This window comes from Haplochromis burtoni, unplaced genomic scaffold, assembly GCF_018398535.1.
Source record: "Haplochromis burtoni strain Fernald_Lab_line unplaced genomic scaffold, NCSU_Asbu1 Contig_76, whole genome shotgun sequence".
Taxonomy (NCBI): Eukaryota; Metazoa; Chordata; class Actinopteri; order Cichliformes; family Cichlidae; genus Haplochromis; species Haplochromis burtoni.
In genome coordinates, this window is record NW_024582437.1 from 1,421,882 (window position 1) to 1,445,143 (window position 23,262).

The 23,262-nt window shown below is 41.7% G+C and overlaps 3 protein-coding genes across 9 annotated transcripts in view; 2 read left to right on the forward strand and 1 right to left on the reverse strand.

Moving 5' to 3' along the window:
• klhl32 (kelch-like family member 32) overlaps positions 1-4,194 on the reverse strand; it is a 42,436-nt gene extending 38,242 nt beyond the window's left edge. Inside the window, exons 1-2 of one of the 3 annotated variants that reach the window (XM_005924266.2) lie at positions 3,948-4,194; positions 2,525-2,640 (exon numbers count right to left, since the gene is read on the reverse strand). In XM_005924266.2, the coding sequence (XP_005924328.1) occupies positions 2,525-2,547 (23 nt within the window). In that variant the 5' untranslated portion in view covers positions 2,548-2,640; positions 3,948-4,194. The other 2 variants (XM_005924267.3, XM_005924268.2) reach the window with 2 other exon arrangements.
• A 744-nt stretch (positions 4,195-4,938) lies between these two features.
• On the forward strand, positions 4,939-17,031 carry LOC102312914 (frizzled-6). 2 transcript variants are annotated; one of them, XM_005924263.2, is made up of 8 exons: positions 4,939-5,088; positions 6,348-6,767; positions 11,811-12,004; positions 12,088-12,664; positions 12,773-13,195; positions 14,360-14,508; positions 14,633-15,037; positions 15,179-17,031. In XM_005924263.2, the coding sequence occupies exons 2-8, from the start codon at positions 6,582-6,584 to the stop codon at positions 15,342-15,344; spliced, it is 2,100 nt and encodes a 699-aa protein (XP_005924325.1). In that variant the 5' UTR covers positions 4,939-5,088; positions 6,348-6,581; the 3' UTR covers positions 15,345-17,031. The 2 variants fall into 2 exon arrangements, with proteins under 2 accessions (XP_005924325.1, XP_005924326.1); XM_005924264.2 differs by having other exon boundaries at positions 12,773-13,192.
• A 116-nt stretch (positions 17,032-17,147) lies between these two features.
• On the forward strand, positions 17,148-23,114 carry LOC102312093 (collagen triple helix repeat-containing protein 1). 4 transcript variants are annotated; one of them, XM_014334220.2, is made up of 5 exons: positions 17,148-17,321; positions 18,229-18,306; positions 19,956-20,174; positions 20,268-20,484; positions 22,637-23,114. In XM_014334220.2, the coding sequence occupies exons 1-5, from the start codon at positions 17,211-17,213 to the stop codon at positions 22,777-22,779; spliced, it is 768 nt and encodes a 255-aa protein (XP_014189706.1). In that variant the 5' UTR covers positions 17,148-17,210; the 3' UTR covers positions 22,780-23,114. The 4 variants fall into 4 exon arrangements, with proteins under 4 accessions (XP_014189706.1, XP_005924322.1, XP_005924323.1 ...); XM_005924260.3 differs by having other exon boundaries at positions 17,150-17,279; XM_005924261.3 differs by lacking the exon at positions 18,229-18,306 and having other exon boundaries at positions 17,155-17,279.
• Positions 23,115-23,262: the final 148 nt, after the last annotated feature.

A 23,262-nucleotide genomic window follows, 5' to 3' on the forward strand; every position in this document is an offset into this window, starting at 1 on the left:
TGTGAACAAAAATGTGCAAATCTCATACTCATGTTTCATTCACAATAAAACATACAAAACATATCAAATAGTTTAACCTTTAAGAAAGTGTTTAATGCATTGGTACGTCAGGGCTCCCTGTATTCATTTTCAACCTTCCCTTGAACAGAGATTTCATCATATTCACTGAAGATGATCAGATATTTGAAGTCTTTGCAATTTTTCATCAAGGCACATTATTCTGAATTTGTTCCACAATATGTAGACACAGGTTTTTGCAGAATGGTGCACCTCATGTCACTGACCTGTTGCCAGATGACCCACTAAGCTGCTAAATGTTCCTCCAGTTGGTTTGTTTTTCTGTAACACTTAGTTTTCCAGCCTTTCGGGATGCCCGTCCCAACTTTTTGGAGACGTGTTGCTAAATTCAAAACGGGCTAACATTTTCATGAAATAGTAAAATGTCCCAATGTAAACATTTGATGTGTTTTCTATATTCTATTGTGAATAAAATATGAGTTTATGAGATGATTTATCAAAGACTATGCACAAAAACACTGATCTCGTAAGAGAAAGGGTGGTGTTTATCAGATCGCGCTACTAGTTCATTTCCATCTACAGTCCCTGAACAGGTACACCCAAAAGATTAACCAGGCTGCAAAATATTAAACATAAACATCCACAGGACTAGCAATAATTTGAATAATATAATCAAATAGCCTAAAACCCTTCACTCAGTCCCACCCACAAGATACAAACACATTCATAAGTGCATACACCCCATTATTCAGTTATCTTTAATTTCCATTGTTAAAATTGCATCAGAAATTTAGACAAGTGACTCAATCAATGGCTTGCCATGATTTACATTTTTGCCATTCCCCCACCCTTACAAAAACAGCGCTTCCTACCCATCAGCGTCTATCTCACAGTTTAGCTGACAGGATAAACGCGCTGACCACAGAACATGTCAAAATGAGTTTTCCCGACTGGCAGAAAGCTGAGGATCCATGTAACAGCAAATATACCCCATTTTCCAACTCATCCTCAGTCCCTCTCCGCTTATACCCATTCATAAGCCAGTCTGTCCACCCAAATCCATCTATGTCCACTTCCAGTCCTGGCCATCACTTTAAATTATGCTGCCTGCCAAGAGGCTTACTCTGTCACCTTCATGGTGATGGGGTGTAAGACAGAGGAAATAATGGGCGTGTGTGTGGGCGGATGCGTTAATGCGCTCTGGGATTGAGGTAGGATAAATGATGACTCAGGTTGTTTGTTTGGTAGGTTTTTGTTTTTTTTTTTGGGGGGGGGGATTGCCATAATTTAAAGTAAAAGGTTTTTACATTCCAAGAAGAGAGTATAAGGATGAAATGAACATATTAGGACAAAACTGTTAGCCGAACGGTGAAAACTAAAGTAACACAAGAACAATAATGTGGCTAAACTGCCCTCAGAATGGGTCATATTGCAAAAGAATCTGTGTCCTACATTTCACAGTGTGTCATATTTTGTTTGTGTTACAAAAGTTGCAATTTACCAGCTCACAAAAAAATAAAGAAATAATGTTATCAGAGGTTATTTTTTCTCTAATTACCCAAGTATGATGTGTAAAACAGCTTTAAAATTTAAAGTACACCAATGTTTACTCTTAAAGTACCACCGCAAGGACTGCAACAGTCAGAAATGTTACGATGCCATATATGTTGGCTTTAAAAGGCTAAAAGTAGATTTCAGTTTGAAAATAGTTTGTTGCAACATATTCTTATTTCTTGAAAAGGCCAAAATCAGCACTTGATTATTTCTCCCTGCCTCCGAGCTTCATTTAGTGTCCAAAAACTATTAAACATATAAATAAACCACAGAGTCGGAAGGCTAGGTAATGAAGCAATCAGTGTAGATGCTGGAGTTCTTTTTCCAAGTAAATCCCACGTGCAGCATCCTGCTGCTAAAAAAAAAGACTCCCTGATGACACAATAAAAAGCTGTTTCCTTCTATTTGATTAAACTAAAAGAAAATACAACTGTGACCTGTTTTTGAAGGTTTAGTAAGTAGGTTTGGTACAACGGATTGGGCTCTTAGGTAGATAGGTGGATTGTCTCTCGTGTAACCTTGTCTACATCCATATATTAAGTTAGATAAAACAAAGACACTGAATGGACAGTCCAGGAGAGAGAGAAAGATAGAGAAAGCTAGTAGAGCCTGCGCTCTCCAAACACCGTTATTGAACAACAAATCGATCCTAAATAGATCTTTCTCAGCTTAAAATAAAGAAGTGAATAATGTCAGCATTGTTTGAAACTGTCAGTTGATTCTGTGTTTGGATTCTCATTAACACAGCATTTTTCTAGTCTAGCTGACCACTCAAAGCACTGTTACACCAGTAGCCACATTCACCCATACATGCGTACACCAAACCACCATCCTTCCAATCAATGAACAGCCCGCTCTACCTCCTGATAAGCCACAGGAGGTGCATACACAGTAACGGTTCCTTAAGGGTTATTGTCTATTTTTGCCATGAGCTTTAGATGTGCGGACCTACCTGAGGCTCGGTTCAGAAGGCATACCCTCTTACAAAGGAAGTTAAGATGGAGGTGGAGGGGAGGTGCTATGTGGCTCCTGAGGACTGTAGTCTCCTCACTGGGCACATACATCAGCCTGATAGGACAGAACAGCATGTCAGCTTCACTCAGTCCATCTACTCAACAAAGCCACAATGTGACAGCCTCCTGTGCGACGTGTGAAGGGATGCTACCACACGTTACGCCTAATGCTGACTTCTCCCTTCTCTCCATTCTCTGTTGACTTTGACAATTGTTAGAGCTGTTCTTTGAAGGCCTTTTCTTGTAAAGCCCGGGGACTACGACAGCCACAGGCAGCTAAGCTTCAGTGAAGTGAATCAACAAGGTCAGCACTTCTCTGAACAAGCTGGGAGTCCAAATTACACCAAGTCCTTCTGGTGTAGCTACAACCTTGACATAATGTGCTACACACCTGAATCTTGATATCCCACAGATAATGTCCAGCAGCACAGAGAGGTCACTCGGAAATCCAAGCTGCTCTGGATACTCTGATTGAAACCCCACTCGCTTAGTGTACAAATAATAAGCTGACCTGGGTCTTCTCATACACCTGTTTTACAGAAGCAAGCCTCTGTATGTTTGCAGTTTATTTGATAGAGCCGAGTGTACTGCTGGTTTAGGTGTCATCCTCAGTGAGGTTTACTTATCGATCCATTCACGACTGACCTTCAGATGTATAGCCACAGGTAAGTGTTACTTACATTACCCTTGAGTCCAGCTGAACACATGCTAAAAACGTGTGATCAAAAGCAAATAAAATTGGAAATCATAACTTCCTTGTCTCCCTAAATGTCTTCAGTGCTGTTAGAATACGAGGTTTTCATAACATATATCTAAAAATGATCTTACCAAGTGAAAAAATGAGCAGTGGGAGAGGTTAAACACGTCCGGAAGGCGGATAAATTTAGGATCTGATAATCGCAACAACTAGGCCATTGTTCCCTGCAAAACACTGTAATCTCCTGACCGAAAACGACCACAGTGCAAATGTTGTCTTTTACGCACAGAAGACAATTAGGATTTACGCACGAAAAGCGCGCGAGGGAGCTGAATTGAGGAGGAGGAGGAGGAGGGAAGGTTTGGGTTGCCAGATAAGCAGATACCCTTAGTGCATTAAGTGTCACTTTGAAGAAAAATAATAAGAAAAAAAGCTCCCAGCTGTCAAAAGGTCTCCTAGCAACAGGCCAGCGCCTCGGTCCACAAACTACGGGGACGGAGAAGAGAGCAACCTCTCCTGTGCGAGCAGAATATCCTGTTGCATCCTTCGCAGAGCACAAGCACACGATCTGTACCAAATCCTACCCAGAGCACCTCACGGCTTTGGAGGAATTTACAGTATTCACCCCTCCTCCTCCTCTCTCAATGTGCCACAAGCTTACGCACCTCATATGAATGTGTTATGAGTCAGTCCCGTCCCCCTCTGGCGGCGCCTCCGTTACAGATCATTTGATCATTTGATGTCCGAGGTTGGGCTCCTTTTTTTAACATCAGCTGCGACACGAAGGGAGGGTGCAGCGGCGACCAGATGCGCAGGGTTATCAGCAACACTTTATTGGTTACACTGTAGGACCTAAATTGTTACATTATAACCCCGCCTCTCCACGGCAGGTCACATGAATATGGACACAGTCGGGAGAGAGCGCCTCCAGGTGGATAATTGAGGCATGGCAAATTGTTGGGGATGCCTCTGCGTGTGCTACATGCAGTATTGTAGACACTACTGGGACACCAGGGGTCCTCATAGGATTTCCACGGGGTGCCCGGCAAATTTGGCGATACTACGCTGCTCCACTGAAAGTAGCAAAAGAAGAAATATAACACTGTGTAGTTGCACGCATCTGTGAGATCATTGTTACCCTTATATTTTTTGATATCAGTATTAAAGGAAACGTCAGTGCAGTTTTATACGACTGCATTTTGTCACTTGCAAAACATCATGACACATTTTTAAATGGTAAAATCACCCACTTCCATCTAGTGGTAATTGTGGAAAATACAGAAATTATAGAATTATATTCTATAAGTTATGATTGTTGTAAAAAAAATAGAAAAGTTGGTGTTTGTTAATAAACCCTCTCAGCTGTATTTTGCATTGTTTCATCCTTTATCTGCCGTCTGCACGTACGCGGCGTTTAAGTGCTTCCTGTCTATACTTACATTGTTACTCTCGTTGGGGCATTCAACTGCTAGTTTAGTGACCTGTAAAGTTAGTATGTACAGTACGCCACTCTTTTAAAGATGAACTTGCCCTTTAATTTTTTTTAAATATAAAAGGCTATTATACACATGAAGTCTCCCACCCACAAACTACCGTGAAACTTAGATTTTAACTTAAAAAACAAACAAACAAAAAAACACTTCATATTTCCAATTGCACCTGAAAGCATCTTTAGTTCAGAGCAGCCGGACGGGAATAGTTGGTGGGAAGGTGCGGGAGCTTATCTCAGGAAACACGCTACCAAATTCCTCACCGGGCAGATCCTGCAACTATTCATAAAGTCAGCTAACTCTTGGGTATTTGGGGGTAAGTTTTCGTGTTTCGCATTTTTACCCCCTCATAGGTTCTTTCTGCTTGGTTGTGGCGAAGTTGTTTCGGCCCCTTGTCCCATGGCAGCGACCGAGGCAGGGATGTTGACTGCACTGTCTCCCCACAGCTGGTGTGTCATTTACGGGGAAACAAACGGCTTTCCTGGCCGCCGTGGACTCGCGTATTGATTTAAAACGTAATTAGCTTTGACATATGCAAGTAATTGGACAGTAATAGCAACTTATTATGTCTGTTTGTAGCCATGTCTGCATGGTATGTCGAAGTGTTGGTGGAACGTGTCAAATATTTACCCTGCTAACTATTCCTGGTATATCGCTAATATGCTAACCAAAGGGCTTATTAAGCGTAAATTACTTTTTAGCTACTTTAGCACTATGAACCTCCTTGACTACATGCTGTACTTTGAGGACTGCTGAATTTTGTTGTACGTGGAAAAAGGGATGCGGTAATATTAAGCGCTTATCATCAGTGATAAGATAATCATCAGAGAGACGAGTACCTATATAAACGATGTGTCTCTTTAGTCTCAATGGACAAGAATTCTGTGCAAACTGATCCAAAGCTAGCTTTGCTCAAATTGTTAAAATTCAGAATATAACCAGAAGTTATATCAAATAAATGCATAATCTGTGGGCCCCTTGTTAGGTCACCAGGAACAAGCCTAAACCTACACATACTCTGTTTTTATGAAAGGCAAAACATCAGTGGGAAAGTACAGCAGGCTGTCTGCCGTTCAGGTTTCTCAGTGGCTCGTAAACCAAGTGTGTATGTGGAACTCTGACACTTTAATGTGAAGTTTAATGTGCATCAACAAGCCGAGACTCATTCTTCTGAATCAGCATGGATCTTGCGCATTCCCCACCCTGTGTAAAAAGCATGCACTCGAAGCCTGCGTGGGGATTGACTGGATTTTGGTAGCTTGATTCCATCTGACTGAGGAGTCTCTAAGCAGTGCTTCCCAAACTAAACTTCTCAAAGATTTTAAGACCTCAACGGACTTGTAAGGATGCACTGAAATCATGGAAATGTGTTTATTTTTTAAGTGACGGAACAATGCATGCCAGGTTGTTTTCCTAAAACTGAAATTGTGCAGTAAATGAGGTACTATTGAAAAAGAAAAACCTCCTAAGCTGGGATTTCTGAAGGGATATCTTGCTGAAAATTCGGTTTGTGTGTCCACTTCTCTGTGTGTCTGAAAATATAAACCTGTGTCACAATAAGTACCTTCTTTTCAGGGATGTGGAATTCCTATCTGTGGCCTATAGCCACTTGCTGACTCACCATGAAGAAATTCTACCTGCTGCAGCGCCCACCAGCTCCACTGAGATGTCCCTGGGAGGAATGATACACGGATGACAGTCTGAACCAGGCCAAGACGTCCTCGCACGCAGTTAAAAAGAAACTCGAATTAGTTTATACACACACAAAAAAAGAACTGTGCACACGCCCACTCCTACTCACTCATCACAATGCTGATGCCAGGACCACTGTGGGTGTGCCTGGCACTGATGTGGGTGGGAAGCTGTCATGCCCACAGCCTGTTTACGTGTGAGCCTATCAGAGTGCATCGGTGCTTGGAGACGTCCTACAACATGACCTTCTTCCCCAACATGATGGGCCACTATGATCAGGATATCGCATACAACCGCATGCAGGTGAGCCCTCGTAACATTACACAACATTTATCTGTAGAAATCTGTATGACTATGCATCGTGCAAGCATACAGTGATTCATTTTTATTTAAAGGTCCAGTGTTTTATAGATTAGGCGGGCCGAGCAAGCTAAGTATGTGAACAATTGTCAAAAATGATTCAACCCCACAGAACTTATTTTAAATTCTAGTAGAATTAATGTAAAATTAGGCTGAATTTGTTCAAAGTGTATATTGGGCTAATGCAGAGTTTATTGACTTATCCAGGCAGCCTCTGGTCTACCTCAAAGGTTCTCATCAGTCTTGGTTTCCATGGAACTTTGAAAAAACGCTTCCTCTCCTTATAATTGGAAATTATACTTCAGGCCACATTCAGCGATGATGAATATCATGTCCATATAATTGCCATTATTAGTGCCATCAGCGCTGTTTGTGGCTCCGGTTACTAATTGACGGTGTCTCTCAGCCCATACTGAAGCACATATTGATTGAAATATAATTACCATTTTGTAATGGACTTCAACTGACACACAGTATTTACCAGCCACAGTTTGTCCACAAATCACATCTGATTGTTAAAAGAAATAGCGAATGATTAAACTGTGAATCTGTCCACTTAAATTCTAAAGGGAAGCTTTTAAGAAACCTTTGTGGTAGAAGAAGGCTCTGCTTAGGGTTCCTCTTACAAGTAAAAGAAGTTAAGAAAGAAGAACATTCTTAGTTATAACAAAAATGTGTCACAAGCTTTAATCACTGACTAAGTCCAAAACCAAAGTCCAAAAATCACAAAAACAAGAGGCCAGATGGGGAGCAAAACAGGTGCATCCACAGTCATTTCACAGAATTGTGCACAGAACTAAGCAGAGAAAACAACAAAGAGAAGGCCAGGACGATTTTTATTCTGGAGGCTGATTAAGGAATATCAGACAGGAGGGAGACGAGACACAGGTGTAAGTAATTACACACAGCTGAGCACAACCTGGAGGAGACCGTCAGGAAGCAACACACAGGACGTGAAGAAAATAAACTGTCAAAGCTAAAGAGGAAATAACCAAAGCAGACTTAAAGTTCTACAAGAGAAGAAAACACAAACACAAACCACAAATACAGAAATGAGACAAAGAAAAACACAGGGAAGAACATTATTACAACTACAAATACACAAGGCGTGAACCAGAATTTAAGCTATACAAAATGGAGCTTATCACTATAATAAGTATCTATAATAGAACAGCAACATAATAGGACAACAATGAAGCTAAATAGGGATTAAACACTCAATATCACCAGAGCTAAGATTCACAGTTTACTTTACAGGAAATCAGCTCAGACTCACCCTAACAATAATCGAAAGCCTGCAGCAGCGACACCAAACAGAAAGTACTTAATTAATAACAAGTAGAAATCCAAAAACTCCATTCTCCCTGGCAGCTATAAGATTTCCACTGGGCTTTGCTAAAGAGGCAAAAATGCAATAGAAATGGAAGGATGTGAAATAGCCATCAACACACAGTAAACGTGGAACAGTATTTATCAGAAAATCCATGGCTCTCAGCCGATCAGTGGAGCCAACAGCTAATTCTGCACGCTAAGCTGAGAGGCAGCTTTCTTTTTTAGGGTAATCAACATTTTTCAGCTCATTACTTTTGCAATTTGTGGGTTTCTTGTTGATCTTCTGATAAGTCAAATCAGTTTAGGGTTTTTTACTTCATTTGCACGCACTCATGCGATTGCATGTAAGTATAGGTGGCTATGGGGTGCATTTGGTCTTGGTATTGACTGTTATTGCATGACCACTTTTCCATCCAATTAGTGGGTGATGTTCTGACTAACACCTGGATGACTGATGAATGGTTGAAATGAGGCATGTAATCCGAATCCAAGCTAAGTTAATTTATCCTTATGTAAGTAACGCCTTTATCGGTTTTGGAACATTATTATCGGCATTTTTCAGGTATGTTTAAAATACCATATGCAAACATGTTATCAGGGTTTTTGAACTTTCAAAAGTCAATATCCAGATTGGCTCAAAATATCCAGTGGTAATTCAATGTATACCCATATGGAAAAGAAATAGTAAAAACTTATATGTGATTACTCATGAAAGTGGCCACTTTCTCATTACTTTCGTACATTGTTTTAGTAAGTATCCAAAACATACAAGTTTCATTATATAAATCTTTTCCATATGGGTAATCTTGATTCAGGAAGAAAAACGACTTAATTGTGTTTGTGTTCAACAGAATAAGCGCACAATTATAACAGAAAGCACAATCATATATATGTTTGATGGTTGTTGTTTTTTGTTTTTTTTTTCATTTCTCCAAAATTCTGTCTTCATCATTCGAAACTGCGGGAAAATCTCCTGTCCCTTTATTGTGTAAATTCAGGTCATGATTCAGATCACTGGGTAACATTTGGGCTGAGTTCAAGGACCTGTTGTTGTGATATGACTGTCTGATCATTTGTTGGCATCAACAAATTAGGAAAAATCTAACACAAGCTAAGAAGTCTAGCTGTATACGTAGAAGCACCTATAAGCTGTGCTCTTGTATAAAGGTTTATAGACTGTACTGGGTTATTATGTGCTCCAGTCAGTATTACACAACAGAAATCAGTAGACCATCTCTTAGCAACAGTAACTCTCAAATGACACTGAACTGGTGTAATTAGAGATTTACACCCTGCAGTTTAAAATTTTCTTCCACGCATAGAATACAGAAATCAGTCTTCGTTTTCATAGTGGAAAAATATGCTTAATATCTGCTCAGATTTAGAGAATTCTAATCTTAAATTTGGCTTCTCTTGAGACTAGTAGTGTTTTCTCTTTACCACTCTATCACCACTCTTTGCAGTGACTAAAGTCTAAGTTTGTGTAACTGGTGTTTCAGCTTTGCTCCGTCAACCCTGTGACACTTTGGCTAATGTGCTTTAAGACCATTTGTTGTCTTGCACATATCCTCAGCAGAAATGTTTCTCTAGCTGTTGCATCCTGTCTCCTGGCATTCCTGAGGGTTTGGGTTACGCACATTTGGTGTGGAGTGTTGAGCATGATCTGTAGGAGTCTTTTGTGTGGCATCTGGCAAAGGTATCAGCTTCTTATTTCATGGCAACCTTGGCCACGGGCAACTTCAGTGACTTTGTTGTGAGGGCCCTTTGATTTCTGGAGGAAGGGGAGGGACACACCCAGTCGCACACAAAGCCTGCTGTGCATACCACAAGGAGTATCCTCTGTCTCTTAATACCCCCACCAATACACACACACACACACACACACACACACACACACACACACACACACACACACACACACACACACACACGCGGTCCTACCTCCGCAGTCCTGTCTCCCAGGTGACAGGCTTACACTCTCTGGCCTTCATTCAACGTTAAATACTAAACATAGCCCGCTTTGAACATGTGCAATGATTTATCACAAAGCTCTGACGTTGGAATCAGGCAGGTTTCTGCTTTATTCTGGGCACAGTCCAGCCTATCAGTAGGATTTTCCGGAGGAGGGCTAACCTTTTCCTGCCCTTCCACTAGTGTTTGCCAGCTTTGGAAAGAGCAAAAACTTTGAAGTGTTAGAATATAGAGAGAATGGAAAGACAAACTGACACACTATAACGGACACTCGGGGGCCTTGAAAGTTTGAGTAAAACTTTGAAAAGTAAGAGTCATCTTTAAAAAAACAAAACAAAAAAAAACTTCACTTAATACTTAAAGTACATTGTGCAGAAATTCTCTGCGAAGGATTTTGCCCTAAAGAGCAAATCAGCTCAAATTTTGCAGCTGATCCTGTTGGAAGGTTTTTGAAATGAGGGCAGTTTTTACAGTAAGTGCTCTAAAGAAAATAAAGGTCAGATTGTTCAGCCACGAGGAGCCTCAAGTCCAGGACCTCCAGAGGAGAGAAACAAGAACGCTTAATGTCTGAGGGGGCAAGCCCGGGGCCCAGAGATGTGGGCCTGGAGCCAGAAAAAGCAGAGAAGAGAAAACATCAACTAGTGCAATATGCTCAAGTGTGGTCGTGTGGATTTCCTTTGCGCATATCGGCAGTTTAGATTTACAGCAAGCTATCCAGTGATGAGGTCGAGAGTGTGGAGTACTCTGAAATACACACAATACAACACAGCACAACACACTTAGTCTGTGCTAATGCATGCCTGTCACTATTAACTGGTTATGTATTGAACATGCATATCACTCCAAGTGATGTAGCTGGTGTCAATCCAAAAATAATAAGGCTGTCCTCCACACATGTCCTCAGCAACCTTCCCATGAACAGCTCTGTGCATTCCAGCCTTCTTGGCCTGTCCCTGGTTGTTTCCAAATGTCCGCACCCTCATTTCCTGCCACCTATACCCCCCCCCCTCCAATGCTCTGGTTGATCATGGTTTCCGGCCAATGAATGGACAGTTTTGTGTGTTACTATAGTGTACTGTTGCTTATGTAGCATAAATATTTTCACCCACTTTTGCTACCCTGATCATTTGTAATCTCAGCACTTATTATATTACAATGTCCGGTCATGCAGACTGCACTTATAACACAAGTAAAATCATTATATTTATGCCTCTTTTCCAGTTGCATTTACAAAAGTAATTTCACAATCTTACAGGTTACTGTCTGTCTATTTTTCAGAGAAAAATGTTTAAAAACTTCAAACTGTGCAGACTGCTACCTACACCTACTCCCCCAGCACAGCACAGTCTGTGGAAATACTGGATTCACCAGTGTAGGCAGACTGTACATAGCTGTAACATCATGAAAATGCTTTGGAAGCTCTTCAAAGAAAAGTTATAGCTGGAAAACTTAGATTTAAGCTACTTCAAAGTTTTCTTTAGGGAATGCTATATAACTCATGCACGCACATGTGAGTGTTCAGGTCACGAGTAGGGCTGTCAAGCCTTCAGATTTATCAGTATATTCAAAGTTCTCAGGTGATGTAACTTGCATCTAAACTTAATGGAAGAACAGAGTGCAATAATAGTTGTTATAATGGAAAACCGATTTTTAATATAGTATGTTTAATCTCTTCAATTTCAGCCATTTATGCCCCTGATAAACCTGAAGTGCTCTCCAGATGTCCACCACTTCCTGTGCCAAGTCTTTATCCCAGCATGCACTGAGGAGAACAAGGTGATCCACCCCTGCAGGGAGCAGTGCAATGCTGTTCGGTCCGATTGTGAGAAGAACATCCACACCTTTGATGTCCCCTGGCCTCCTGAAATGTGTGAAAAGTAAGAAAATATCCTTCCCCGGTTTCATTACCCACAATTCATGTTGAGGCACTTATCCTGTTATATTGTTATTTATGCTCTAGATTGGACCCTTGCAGTGTGCCTGGTTCTCCAGCCCCTTTAACCACCCCAGCAATCTCCTCATCCGCTAAGAGAGAGCTGGGCTTCTGGTGCCCATTGCAGCTAAAGACCAAGCCAGGTCATGGCTCATCATTCCTAGGCGCCCAGGACTGTGCTCCACCTTGCTCCAACATGTACTTCAAACCCCATGATATAGAATTTGCAAAGAGCTTCATCGGTGTGTGCTCCATCATCTGCCTGGGTGCTACACTCTTCACCTTCCTCACATTCCTTATTGACGTCAAACGCTTCCGTTACCCAGAGCGGCCCATAATCTTCTATGCTGTGTGCTATAGCTTTGTCTCGCTCATATACTTCATCGGCTTCCTGCTGGGAAACAATGCAGCCTGCATCAAAGCGGCCCATCCTGCTGGGGTTGACACAGTGGTGCTGGGCTCTCAGAGCAAAGGCTGCACTCTGCTTTTTATGCTTCTCTACTTCTTCTCCATCGCCGGTATCGTCTGGTGGGTTATACTCACCATCACCTGGTTCCTGGCAGCCGGCCCCAAGTGGAGCTGTGAGGCCATTGAGAAGAAAGCGGTAAGGTTCTTAAGTATTTAGGTTTGTTTCCTAGTAGCAAATAGGAAGCAAACACAACAAGGAAATATGTGCAGTTACAGCTCAGTCAATATTTTTATTTTGTCTAAGGTGTGGTTCCACTCTGCTGCCTGGGGGATCCCTGGGGCACTCACTGTCATGCTGCTGGCTCTAAACAAAGTTGAAGGAGACAACATCAGCGGTGTCTGTTTTGTGGGGCTCTACGACCTGGATGCACTGCGCTACTTTGTATTGGCGCCACTGTGCGTGGGCGTCATAGTCGGCCTCTTCCTCATCCTGGCAGGTATCGTTTCTCTGAATCACGTCCGACAGGTCATCCAGCACGACGAGCGCAACCAGGAGAAGCTTAAGAAATTCATGATTCGCATCGGCGTGTTCAGCTGCCTCTACCTGGTCCCGCTGGTCACCCTGCTAGCCTGCTACACCTACGAACAGAGCCACCGCAGCAGCTGGGAGAACACCTGGATAAACGACCGCTGCCAGGAGTATAGCATCCCCTGCTTAAACCAGGTTGTTGTGACTTATTCATTCAGTAAAGATGGGGTGAAAGTTTAGGACAAGCTTTTTTAGACTGCTGAAAAAGGGCAAAACCAAAGCACAGTGAAAATTTCATAAAACTGATAAGGGCTCAAAAGGATCCAAAAGGCTCATCTGTTTAAAAATCCCAATTATTAAATATCTATAATGTCCTGCAGAGTACAGGGATTCCAAAATCAAGACTGTTATGACAGATCAGTGTGGAAGTAACAGACGTCTTAGAAGCTGCGGTACCTCAAAAATGTAGTGCAGAATACATGAGTTTTCTTTAATTTATTAAATATAATTAATAAACTAAACAAAGAATAAGAGGTCTTTAGATGAATCACAATTTAATGCAGGGTTATAAATTTTAAAAAAGATGGTGGGGAGAAAAAATTGGCATCATCAGTTTGTCTCAAGGGCCAAATAAGCACACTATTTCTCCCTCTTTTACTCTCACAATTCTCTTTGGAGCCGTATACAATATGTCATGTCTCAGGATATGTTTGACAACATTAACACTAACACAGCATCTTGTAATGGGGGTGTATCCACCATAAAGTAATGTCAAACTTCTGCAAACATTAAAGCAAAAGACTTTAGAAATAATTCCCACAAATCCCCAAAACATAAAGGTGCAAGTCCAAAACATATGGACGTTATTAACCATTTTTTCCTCCATCAAGCCAGTTGAGCACCAGTTTGTTCGGACTTCTGTTTAGGAGCGACCAAAATTCAAGGTTTTCCAACAGGAGTCTCTCCAAGCTCAGGAACTGGTGGAGGACGACTGTATTTCCCAAGCAGTCTGCTGCACACCTTCAGATATTTCAGTGGCCAGGTCTTTGTCCTGTCGTTGTTTCATACAGCATGTAGTGCCCATGTTCGGTCATTTGGTTGTGTGGTCCAAATTCATTAGAAGTGCTTTAGTAGCGCAAGAATTATACATCAGTGGATATCTGTATGGTATGTGGAAGATACAATACGTGAGCTTATAAGCGCTGCAGTGGGAAATAGCTTAGTCTTGTTTTGACAGTCAGTACCTGATGCCTGTACTGGAAATGCTTGACTTTGTCTTAAGTAAGAAATTGAATTTTTTTATTTAACCAGTTGCTCTAAATCACAAGGATCTCATTACCATTGAGTTTGTTACTGTTTTAGACCACAGATCATGAACGCCCTGACCTCTCCCTGTTTCTGGTGAAATACTTGATGACATTGGTGGTTGGCATATCTGCAGTATTCTGGGTCAGCAGTAAGAAGACCTGCTCTGAGTGGGCCTACTTTTTCAACAGGACCCGCAATAAAGAGTAAGACACAACTCTGACCACAGCAAAACACGTGGAAGATCTTTCACACAGTCACTGATGGAGTGAGAATACAGTATTCTAGATCAGCTGTTATGTGTTTAATGCCATGTCATGTGACCCACAGCCCCATCAGCGAGAGCCGTCGGGTGCTCCAGGAGTCCTGCGAGTTCTTCCTAAAGCACAACAACCGGGTTCAGCACAAGAAGAAGCACTACAAACCAAGCTCCCACAAACTCAAGGTCATCTCCAAGTCCATGGGCACGAGTACCGGAGTCACGCCCACCAGTGTCTCCACCACCAGCAATCAAGGCACCTCTGCCTTAGGCAACCATGAGCCCCACATGCAAGGTTCACTGTCTGAGACCTCAGCCAGGGAACACCTGGACCGAGGCACCTCCAGTCGAAGCTCGAGGAGAGGGGAGAGAGATAGGGAAAGAGAGAGGGATGGGGGGGAGAGACGCAGCAAAACGGGGAGCTCCAGTAAAGTCAGCAGTCGCTCAGAGAGCTTGCACAGAGTGGCAGATGGGAGGTTAGTAGGAGAGGTGTGAGATGCCATTTTTGAAATGTTAAAAAATTGATTGTATATGTACAGTTCCTTACATTACATGCACTGTAACATCAGACAAGCATTAACCAGCAGTAATCTGTGATGTGTCCTGGCTGGTTTTAGGGCAACTCCAAGGAGCGAGCTATCAGAGGTCAGGCACATTCCCTGTGAGAAGCAACAGCTTTCAGCTTTAAACCCAGCACACACCAGCAGCCTCCAAGACGCCAGCCACCAGATGGTGCTCCAGGTGCCTGAGGAGAGCAAGGACCCAAAGGACAGCAGCTGCTGAGATATCTGACCTTTCAAATTTGTCTGCTCATCCATCCACCCATCCATGACACCAGTCACATAGGAGTCATGCTTGATGCTGGTTGTTGTTCCCATTGTGGGATTTTATTGAATACACTGGAGTGACTGAATGGAAACAGACCAAAACTTGTATTTCAGATGTTCTGAGGGTTAGCCCACATCTAACGGTGTTTGACGATTTAGTCTGTTTAAGTCATGACTTTGTCTTCCAGCTTTACTCAGTGTTTGACCTGAATGTTGCAGCAGCACAGCTACATGCATTGAGTCTGCTGTTTTATAACTTGTGATTTCAGTGGCATATATGCATGCTAGTAAACGATTGCAATATTTATGTAAATATTCTCTTTTTTTATATCTCATATATTTAGTCGTTCACTGGACTGGTCGCCACACTGAGAGTTTAATTGTTAAGGTGAAAATATTGCCAAATATTGAATCCAAGGAAAGTCTTCCTGTGATAAAGTGTCTTTAAATGTCCTATTGTTCTTAAAACGTCATCCTGTAAAACACACTGTGTGTCACTCCTTTGAGGCGTACTCTTAAACTTGATATAGCTGATTTTCAGAGAACTTGTGATTTTATTTTGAATACTTTTCTTAAAAGAGACATATATTTTTCCATTTTCTGGTCATTTCTCCATGTTTTTGTTACAGAAATGCATGCTGTGCTGAACTGTCTTCAAAGCTGTGAATTTTGGTGAAATACAGCTTTGAAGCTTTCTAAAAGAATGTATTTTTGCTTAGAAAATCTTATCATGATATCTGAGTTTTACTTCATAGTTACTGTGACTAGAGAAATCTATGACATCATTGAAATACCAACAGAAAATGAACAAAATGAACTTGACTTATTTCAATAATACTATCGATCAAGTTCATCTTTACTTTTTATTACTGTGTTACTTTTCTGTTTTGGAATATTGATGAAAGAGCACCTTTAAGTTCAATTTTTTACTAAATTGATTAGTTGGAAATGATTGAAAATCTAATGCATGAGTTCATGTTTTTTTAAAACTTAAAGGCAGAAATTAAGATTGGAGCGTGCATTTAAACTGAAAGTACGAGTGCATGGACATGGTGGGGGAATGTTTTATTTCTGTAAAACCATAATCATGATATTTCATTTTCTGATACCAGGGTTATATATAGTTATCACGATATCCCTATAGTATCAACAGTGTATGAAATCGACGAAACAAAACAAGTTTTGCACTATTTGTCATTAGTAGCATTATCCACTGATTACTAAGTTGTCATAAATAAATAGAAAGATTAGTTTTGGGATCATTTTTGTTAAAATAAAAAAAAGACCACATGCAGCATCTCTACTTCAAGTACCTCCAGAACAACATCTGTGATTCATTAGGAGTGCCTTTCTGTGCTGTCTGTGTGCTGTGTAAGGGACCGAGCTACCCCTCAGTTCACTTACATAGATTTATTTGGGAGTGAAAGGACAGTTCCAGTAACACTAAAAGGGAATCTTGTATGTTTTCTATGTTATGTTCCTATTCTGACATGTGGATGAGGGTCTTTCTTATGACGTATGTAGCTCTACTGTAGTCTTATCAGTACTCCAAACATTTTTGTGAACTTTTTTTTCTTTTTAATACAATTTTCTACCACTGTTGTTTCATTTTGATAAAATATTCAATTAAACATGGAAATGAATGTGACTGTGTGTGAGTCAGTTATTAACCCTAACGTTACTCTCACAGCTATGTTTTCCCTAAAGTGCATTTCAGTGAGGTGACTGGCTCCTTCCCCCTCTCCTGGTCCAGCCCTCTGGGCTATAACCGGCTGGAGTCGCGCAGAGCGCACGGTAGTCGGCCGTCTCTGTCGCACGCGTGATGTCTCCTCTCGCTGTCCGCCTGCTGCTGCTCGCCTGCCTGGCTTTGCCTCTTTATGCGGTGGAAAAGGTGAGAAGCAGAGGCTACCGAAAGGATCCTGACGCCGACAAGGTAAAAGGGGTTAGATAAGATTACCGTGTAGCCGTTAACGACAGCTTCCAAAATAAGTAGACATGTGGCAGGAGAGGAGTGGACAGATTTTGTGGCATTATAACTCTGGGAGAGAGAAAAAAGGCTCACGTCAACATGTGATTATTACACTCAGCTTTACCGTCATTTAGTTGTTTTTCGGTGCATCCCATTTAACATCCACTGACTATTTTGCCTATTTTTCCAACTCATTCTGGGCTTCTTTTTTCTAGCGCTATGCATTGCTATTTTTAAATTGTATCTTTAAACATTAGAGGGAAGGAAAAAATGTTTTAAAAGATTTATCCACATGTAGAATAGTGTGGACAGCAGCAGATCAGAAAATCCCACTTTGTAGCTGTTATACACTCAGCTGCTTTTCTATTACTCCAGACCAGATCTGGCTGTCCTCCACGACTGAGTGGACATAAGGGGGGACTAAACAGGAAGTTGTGGTCTGCCTCATACTGTTTGCTGGCCTTTGTTATCCATCCGACTGTTTGAATAGTTTATAAGTGGGTGCAATTTGGGCAAAAAACTTAAATGTACGTTTAAAGCTGGGTAATATGATATTTTTAACAGTGCCCAAGGCAGAGTTCAACTGTTTAATTTCACAGTCCCACGATACCTATCAATCTTATATTGTTTATGCATAGGATTTCATAACCCTCAATGATGCATCTGTTTAGTGATTGAAGGAACCAACTGGACACACAGATGTTGAATCTTTTAGGAATCAAACAGAAGTGAAACTAGTATTTATTTTTCTGGACCCTGTCGAGCCCGCCCAAGCAGTTTCTCTTTAATATTCCACAACCGTGACCACAGTGATTTAATTTAAAAAAAGAAGAAAGGAAAAAAAAAAACTTATGTCACCATCTGTGTCTAGTGCACTGGAAACGATGCCGAGAAACCCAACTGCACTAGACACTCTGGAGAAGAAAGATCTGCTTACTTGGCCAACATGGTAATCACGAAAATACTGCTTTGCATCTCATCGGCTTCCTTTCAATCTAAAAATCGCTCAAAGCGGAGCATTATACCCAGGCTCTGCTCTGCATGCTCCAGGAGAGCTTCAGGCCCTGCTTCTGTGTTGACTAACGCATAAAATGCTCCTGATTCCTCAGCTCTTCGGGGCAATTGCAGCCTTTTAGTTTTCCAGTTACAGTAGCAGACTGTACGCGACTAATATTCAGCAGGGCTGGAGTGTAATTCATGCAGGCAGCCAGCAGCACTATAGAAAGAGCAGACTGGGAGCTAATATAAAAGTCAGCTGTGTGGCGAAGTGGACAGAGGATCCATTCATTACTCTGCTTTGAAAGCTCTCCAAAAATCTTAGTAAAACACCAAGACTTTTTCCTTACTGGAATATCTACCCAACTCCAAGACTAATGGGGAGTCCTTGCATCGTTTCCATGTTTTGCCACCTTATTTTGCCAAGGTGCATGAAAGCCATGCTTCCAGCTTTATTTAGTTTCATGCATACAAACCCACAATCTACTGCTGTCACCAGACACTTCCCAGACTTCTATACAGATGATGTCAGGTCTCACATCTCCAGGTTGCTCCAGCGTTAGCCGCGTAATGGCTAAAACAGACACTGGACCATCTGTTTCACAGCAGCTGACGATAAATGCTCTGACTCTCTAACTTCCAGGCATTTTTCAGATTTACATCATCTGAAATACTTTTTTTTTTAACTTCACCCCAGAGATTCAAATCTGGTTAAGTCTGGTTAAGATGTTGGTGTAAAAGCTCTTTGTTCTCCTCCTCTGCTTTTTTTTTTCTTGCCCTAATGCCTTTTGGACACATGCCCCCCTCCTACTCTCCATAACTACTTCACAGATGCATACTGAGCAAAAGGGCAACAACGACCTTCCAAAAATCTGCAAAATACTTTCAGCTTTCATGCTTACTTAAGGGCGAGGAGACATTTCTGTATGTCAACATGTGTCCCTAATTGCTTACAAAGGAAAAGCCACCTCCACCTAAAAAAAGCTTGAACCTACACGACACACTGCAATCTACTGGTCAGAGCGTCCCTTTGAGGAACACGTTAGGCAGATCTATTTAGATCCTCATTGTGTCTATATTTGCATGTGGTAAGGCTTGGCAAGCGCCCCCCCCCCCCGTCTGTGTGTGTGTGTTTGCGTGGGTTTGAGTCAGCCTGAGTAGGATGCTGCGTCTGTTTAAACATAGCAGAAGGTTCAACAGGACAATGAATCACATTAAGGGATGAGTGGCCAGACAGCCACTAATTTAGGCCACTGCCGAGCCTTCAGTTCCTCATTAACAGCAGAGCTGTGTTTTGCTTGCTCGGCGGCTTCATGGTTGTTGGTCATGTTGCTTTGGCTTGATTTGGATAACACGGCTTTTTGCACTTCCTTCAGCACAGTTGTTTGTGTGATGTGTAATCTGGCTCCTTGTGTGTGATGGTTGGATGGATGGCAGCATTTAGGTGTCTGTGGTGCATGCAGTTTAAACAGGGATTTAACCTCACTGGAAGAAAGACAGTCTTAAAACAGGAAGTCTGATAACAATAGATTCTGTTGTTATCATGTTGTTGTAGTATGGTTTTGTTTCACTATGTCCTCTTCTCCTTGTTTCTTTTTTCAGTATGGCAGCTGCCTGCAGGGTCCAGCAGGCACCGCTGGAAGAGACGGTAACCCTGGGGCCAACGGTATTCCTGGGACGCCTGGTATCCCAGGCCGCGATGGACTGAAAGGCGAGAAAGGAGAATGCGTTACTGAAGTTTTTGAGGAACCCTGGAAACCCAACTACAAGCAGTGTGCCTGGAACTCGCTGAACTACGGGATCGATCTGGGTAAAGTGGCTGTAAGTATCTCACTGTATCTGTGGGGAATGCAGGCATTTCAATCACTGCAAACACACATTAAACACACACTTATGCTCCATTCTGCGTCGCAGGACTGCACCTTCACCAAGCTGCGCTCTGACAGCGCCCTCAGAGTCCTCTTCAGTGGCTCCCTCAGACTCAAGTGTAAAAACGCATGCTGCCAGAGGTGGTACTTCACCTTCAACGGAGCGGAGTGCACAGGACCACTGCCCATAGAGTCAATTATTTACTTAGACCAAGGGAGTCCCGAGCTCAACTCAACCATCAACATCCACAGAACTTCCTCAGGTACGACACAGACTCTGAACAATACTTGTTCCCACCTCACGGTGCTAGTAATGCTATGGAAAGAAACATTAAGTGAAGTGGAATTTCCTGTATTAATGTCAGGTCTTCATCCAAGTCCTAATTATGAACAAGCACAAAATATTTTAGCTCATAACACATGAATAGTTGCACTCTTTTCGTTCATGTTAGGAAAAGCAATGAACCCCTAAGCCAAGAGTGTCAAACATAAGGCCCAGGAGCCAGAATCAGCCCAGTAAAGACTCAAATCTGGTCCTATTTCACAGCTTTGGAAAATGTGAAGAAAGGCAAAAGTTTTGGATTTTTAACTGTATTTTCATAAGTTTTACAGGTTTATCAGTACTGATAAAGACCTCCCCCATGGCCATTCATGCTACACCAAAGTCATTAGCTATAGGATTTAAAAAAACATTTTTCACAGTCAACTGTAGAAATTTCTTTACAAAAAACCCCAAAATGATGATACATAATATAAAAAAAGAACATTTTCTATTTAACATGTCCATCTCTTACACTTTAGCCTGAAGAATTGTGCTGACAGGTTTTTCTCTTCCGTTACAGAAGCATTTCTTTATCACGTAGAAAAAGAAAAAACTAAGATTACCTGTTAAAGCTGTGCTTCCTTTTCTTATTTTAACATATCTTGGGGATCAAACGTGCAATTAAACTTCTTTACACTGACAGAAATGGGAATTCCACTGGTCAGGCTCACTTAAGATCAACAGGTTTGACTTCCAAGCCCTCGGCTGATGGCATCATCAGAGTTGGAGCCAGGAGTTACCAATTATTCCAATTAGTGACACTAGATTGGAGGCTCCAAAGGTGAAAGCAGGGTGGTGGCACCATGATGTCTTAGAGCTCTTCTGCTGCCTCTGGGCCTGCACAGCTCACCATGCTGGCTGGAGCAATAACTTTAAACATCAAAGTCAAGCTAGTGAAGAATGTCTTCAAAGAAAATCCACCTTTTAGAGAAACCAAGTCAGAGGACAGAACTTAAAGATAGGAATAACCTCAAGAGAGCCGTTCACAACAGACGTCCTGAGAAGCAGTTGTGTGAAGAGTGACACGAATTTCCTGTTGAACATTGTTTAGTCTGTTGCTGCTGCTAGAAACTGTTGCTTCCCACCATAAAAAGAGAGAAAAAAGTCCAAGCAGTAATTAAATCCAGTGGTTCACATGAAGGACATAAGGACGCTTAGATTTTGTAGTTTACATTTTTAACTGTACTTCAGACCAATTCATGTTTTGTTTTGTTTTTTACACTAAAATGAAAACTGTGTGCACACTCCAGCAACTAGTTAGGCTACAACAAAGTCAAGAAACGGGGGAAACAGCTAGTTTCTCCCATTTCTTGTAAAAATACATTTAATGTATTTTTAATACATTAAATGTTGTTTATTAGCCTTCTGCGACCTGATGTGCCAAGGCTGACATGGCAAACCAAGCCCCCTTCTTTACTGCGATTTGGGCGAGTAACAGCAGCTCCAGTTCTTTCAGAAACTGAGAGATGAACACCTGGAGACTTTTTCTGGAAAGTGCCCAAAAGGGCTTGTATAGATGTGTAGAACAGTTCACTTCTCAGATTCACAGTATTAGAGCATTGGATTCATGTGCCTCACACACAGACTGTGTGTGAGATTTACAGCCAAAAACATGTTGGGACAACCTGTCTCAGCTGCAGGTTTTGAAGGGTTAAAGTTTTTTGGGGTTTTTTTAAGAAAAGACTGGGTTATTATACGGGGTTATCAACTGAAACAACAGTTGAGAGCATCAAGTTTCTGCTCCTCAAATTGTTCATGGAGGAAGTGAAGAAGCCACAGCTCACAATTTATCACCCTTTTTTGCTTTGGGACTTTTAGAAAGTGAGGCTGGCTCCACCCCAGCTTCAGTCCTTTTAAGCTAAGCTAATGAACAGCCTTATATGAACTGCACAGACATGACAATAGTGTTGACTGCAGACATGAAAGATTACATGGTTTTAATTATTTTTTATTTCTTTTTTTTTAAACCTGAAAGGCCCAGTTTTTCACCGCTGTGTCAGAAAACAACTTGTCTCGGCGTTCGGTTTGGGTGTTCCCTGAAATTCATTTGCACCGTCTTCTCTTTTTTTCCCTCTCCGTCTCTCTCTCTGCAGTTGAGGGGCTGTGTGAGGGTGTCAAAGCAGGGCTGGTTGATGTGGCGGTGTGGGTGGGGACCTGCGCTGATTATCCAAGAGGAGACGCATCCACAGGCTGGAATTCCGTATCCAGGATTATCATAGAGGAATTGCCTAAGTAAGGAAAATAAAGCAATACGATTGGGAGGGACCTAGTTTTGGTAGCGTGACAGCATGTTATCCGACGCGCCACAACGATCAGGTGTGGTTTGCTGAGGCGTCACTGATGGGAACGTGAATGTTTTTGAGTTTTGTTTAAATGCTACACCCGTCGACAGGCCTACGATTACTGTACTTTTCTGTCTACCGGAAATAAACTTTGTACTGTAGCTTTTTCAGCTTGTGGCTGCCGTTAAGAGTACAGCAACAGACATGGACAGTACCTTTAAACTCTGTACTCCTGTGACCTGTTTATATGCATTATCACTGTTAATAAAGCACTTCTTTTTTAAGGAAATGTTACTTCTCACTTCTGAAACACTGCATATTTATTGCCTGTGTAACAACAAAGTAACATTTAATGTATTCACATGAATCAGGCATAAGACTGCATTTAAAGCACATTTTAGATTTTATAATAAAATCATATACAGCACAGCAGATAC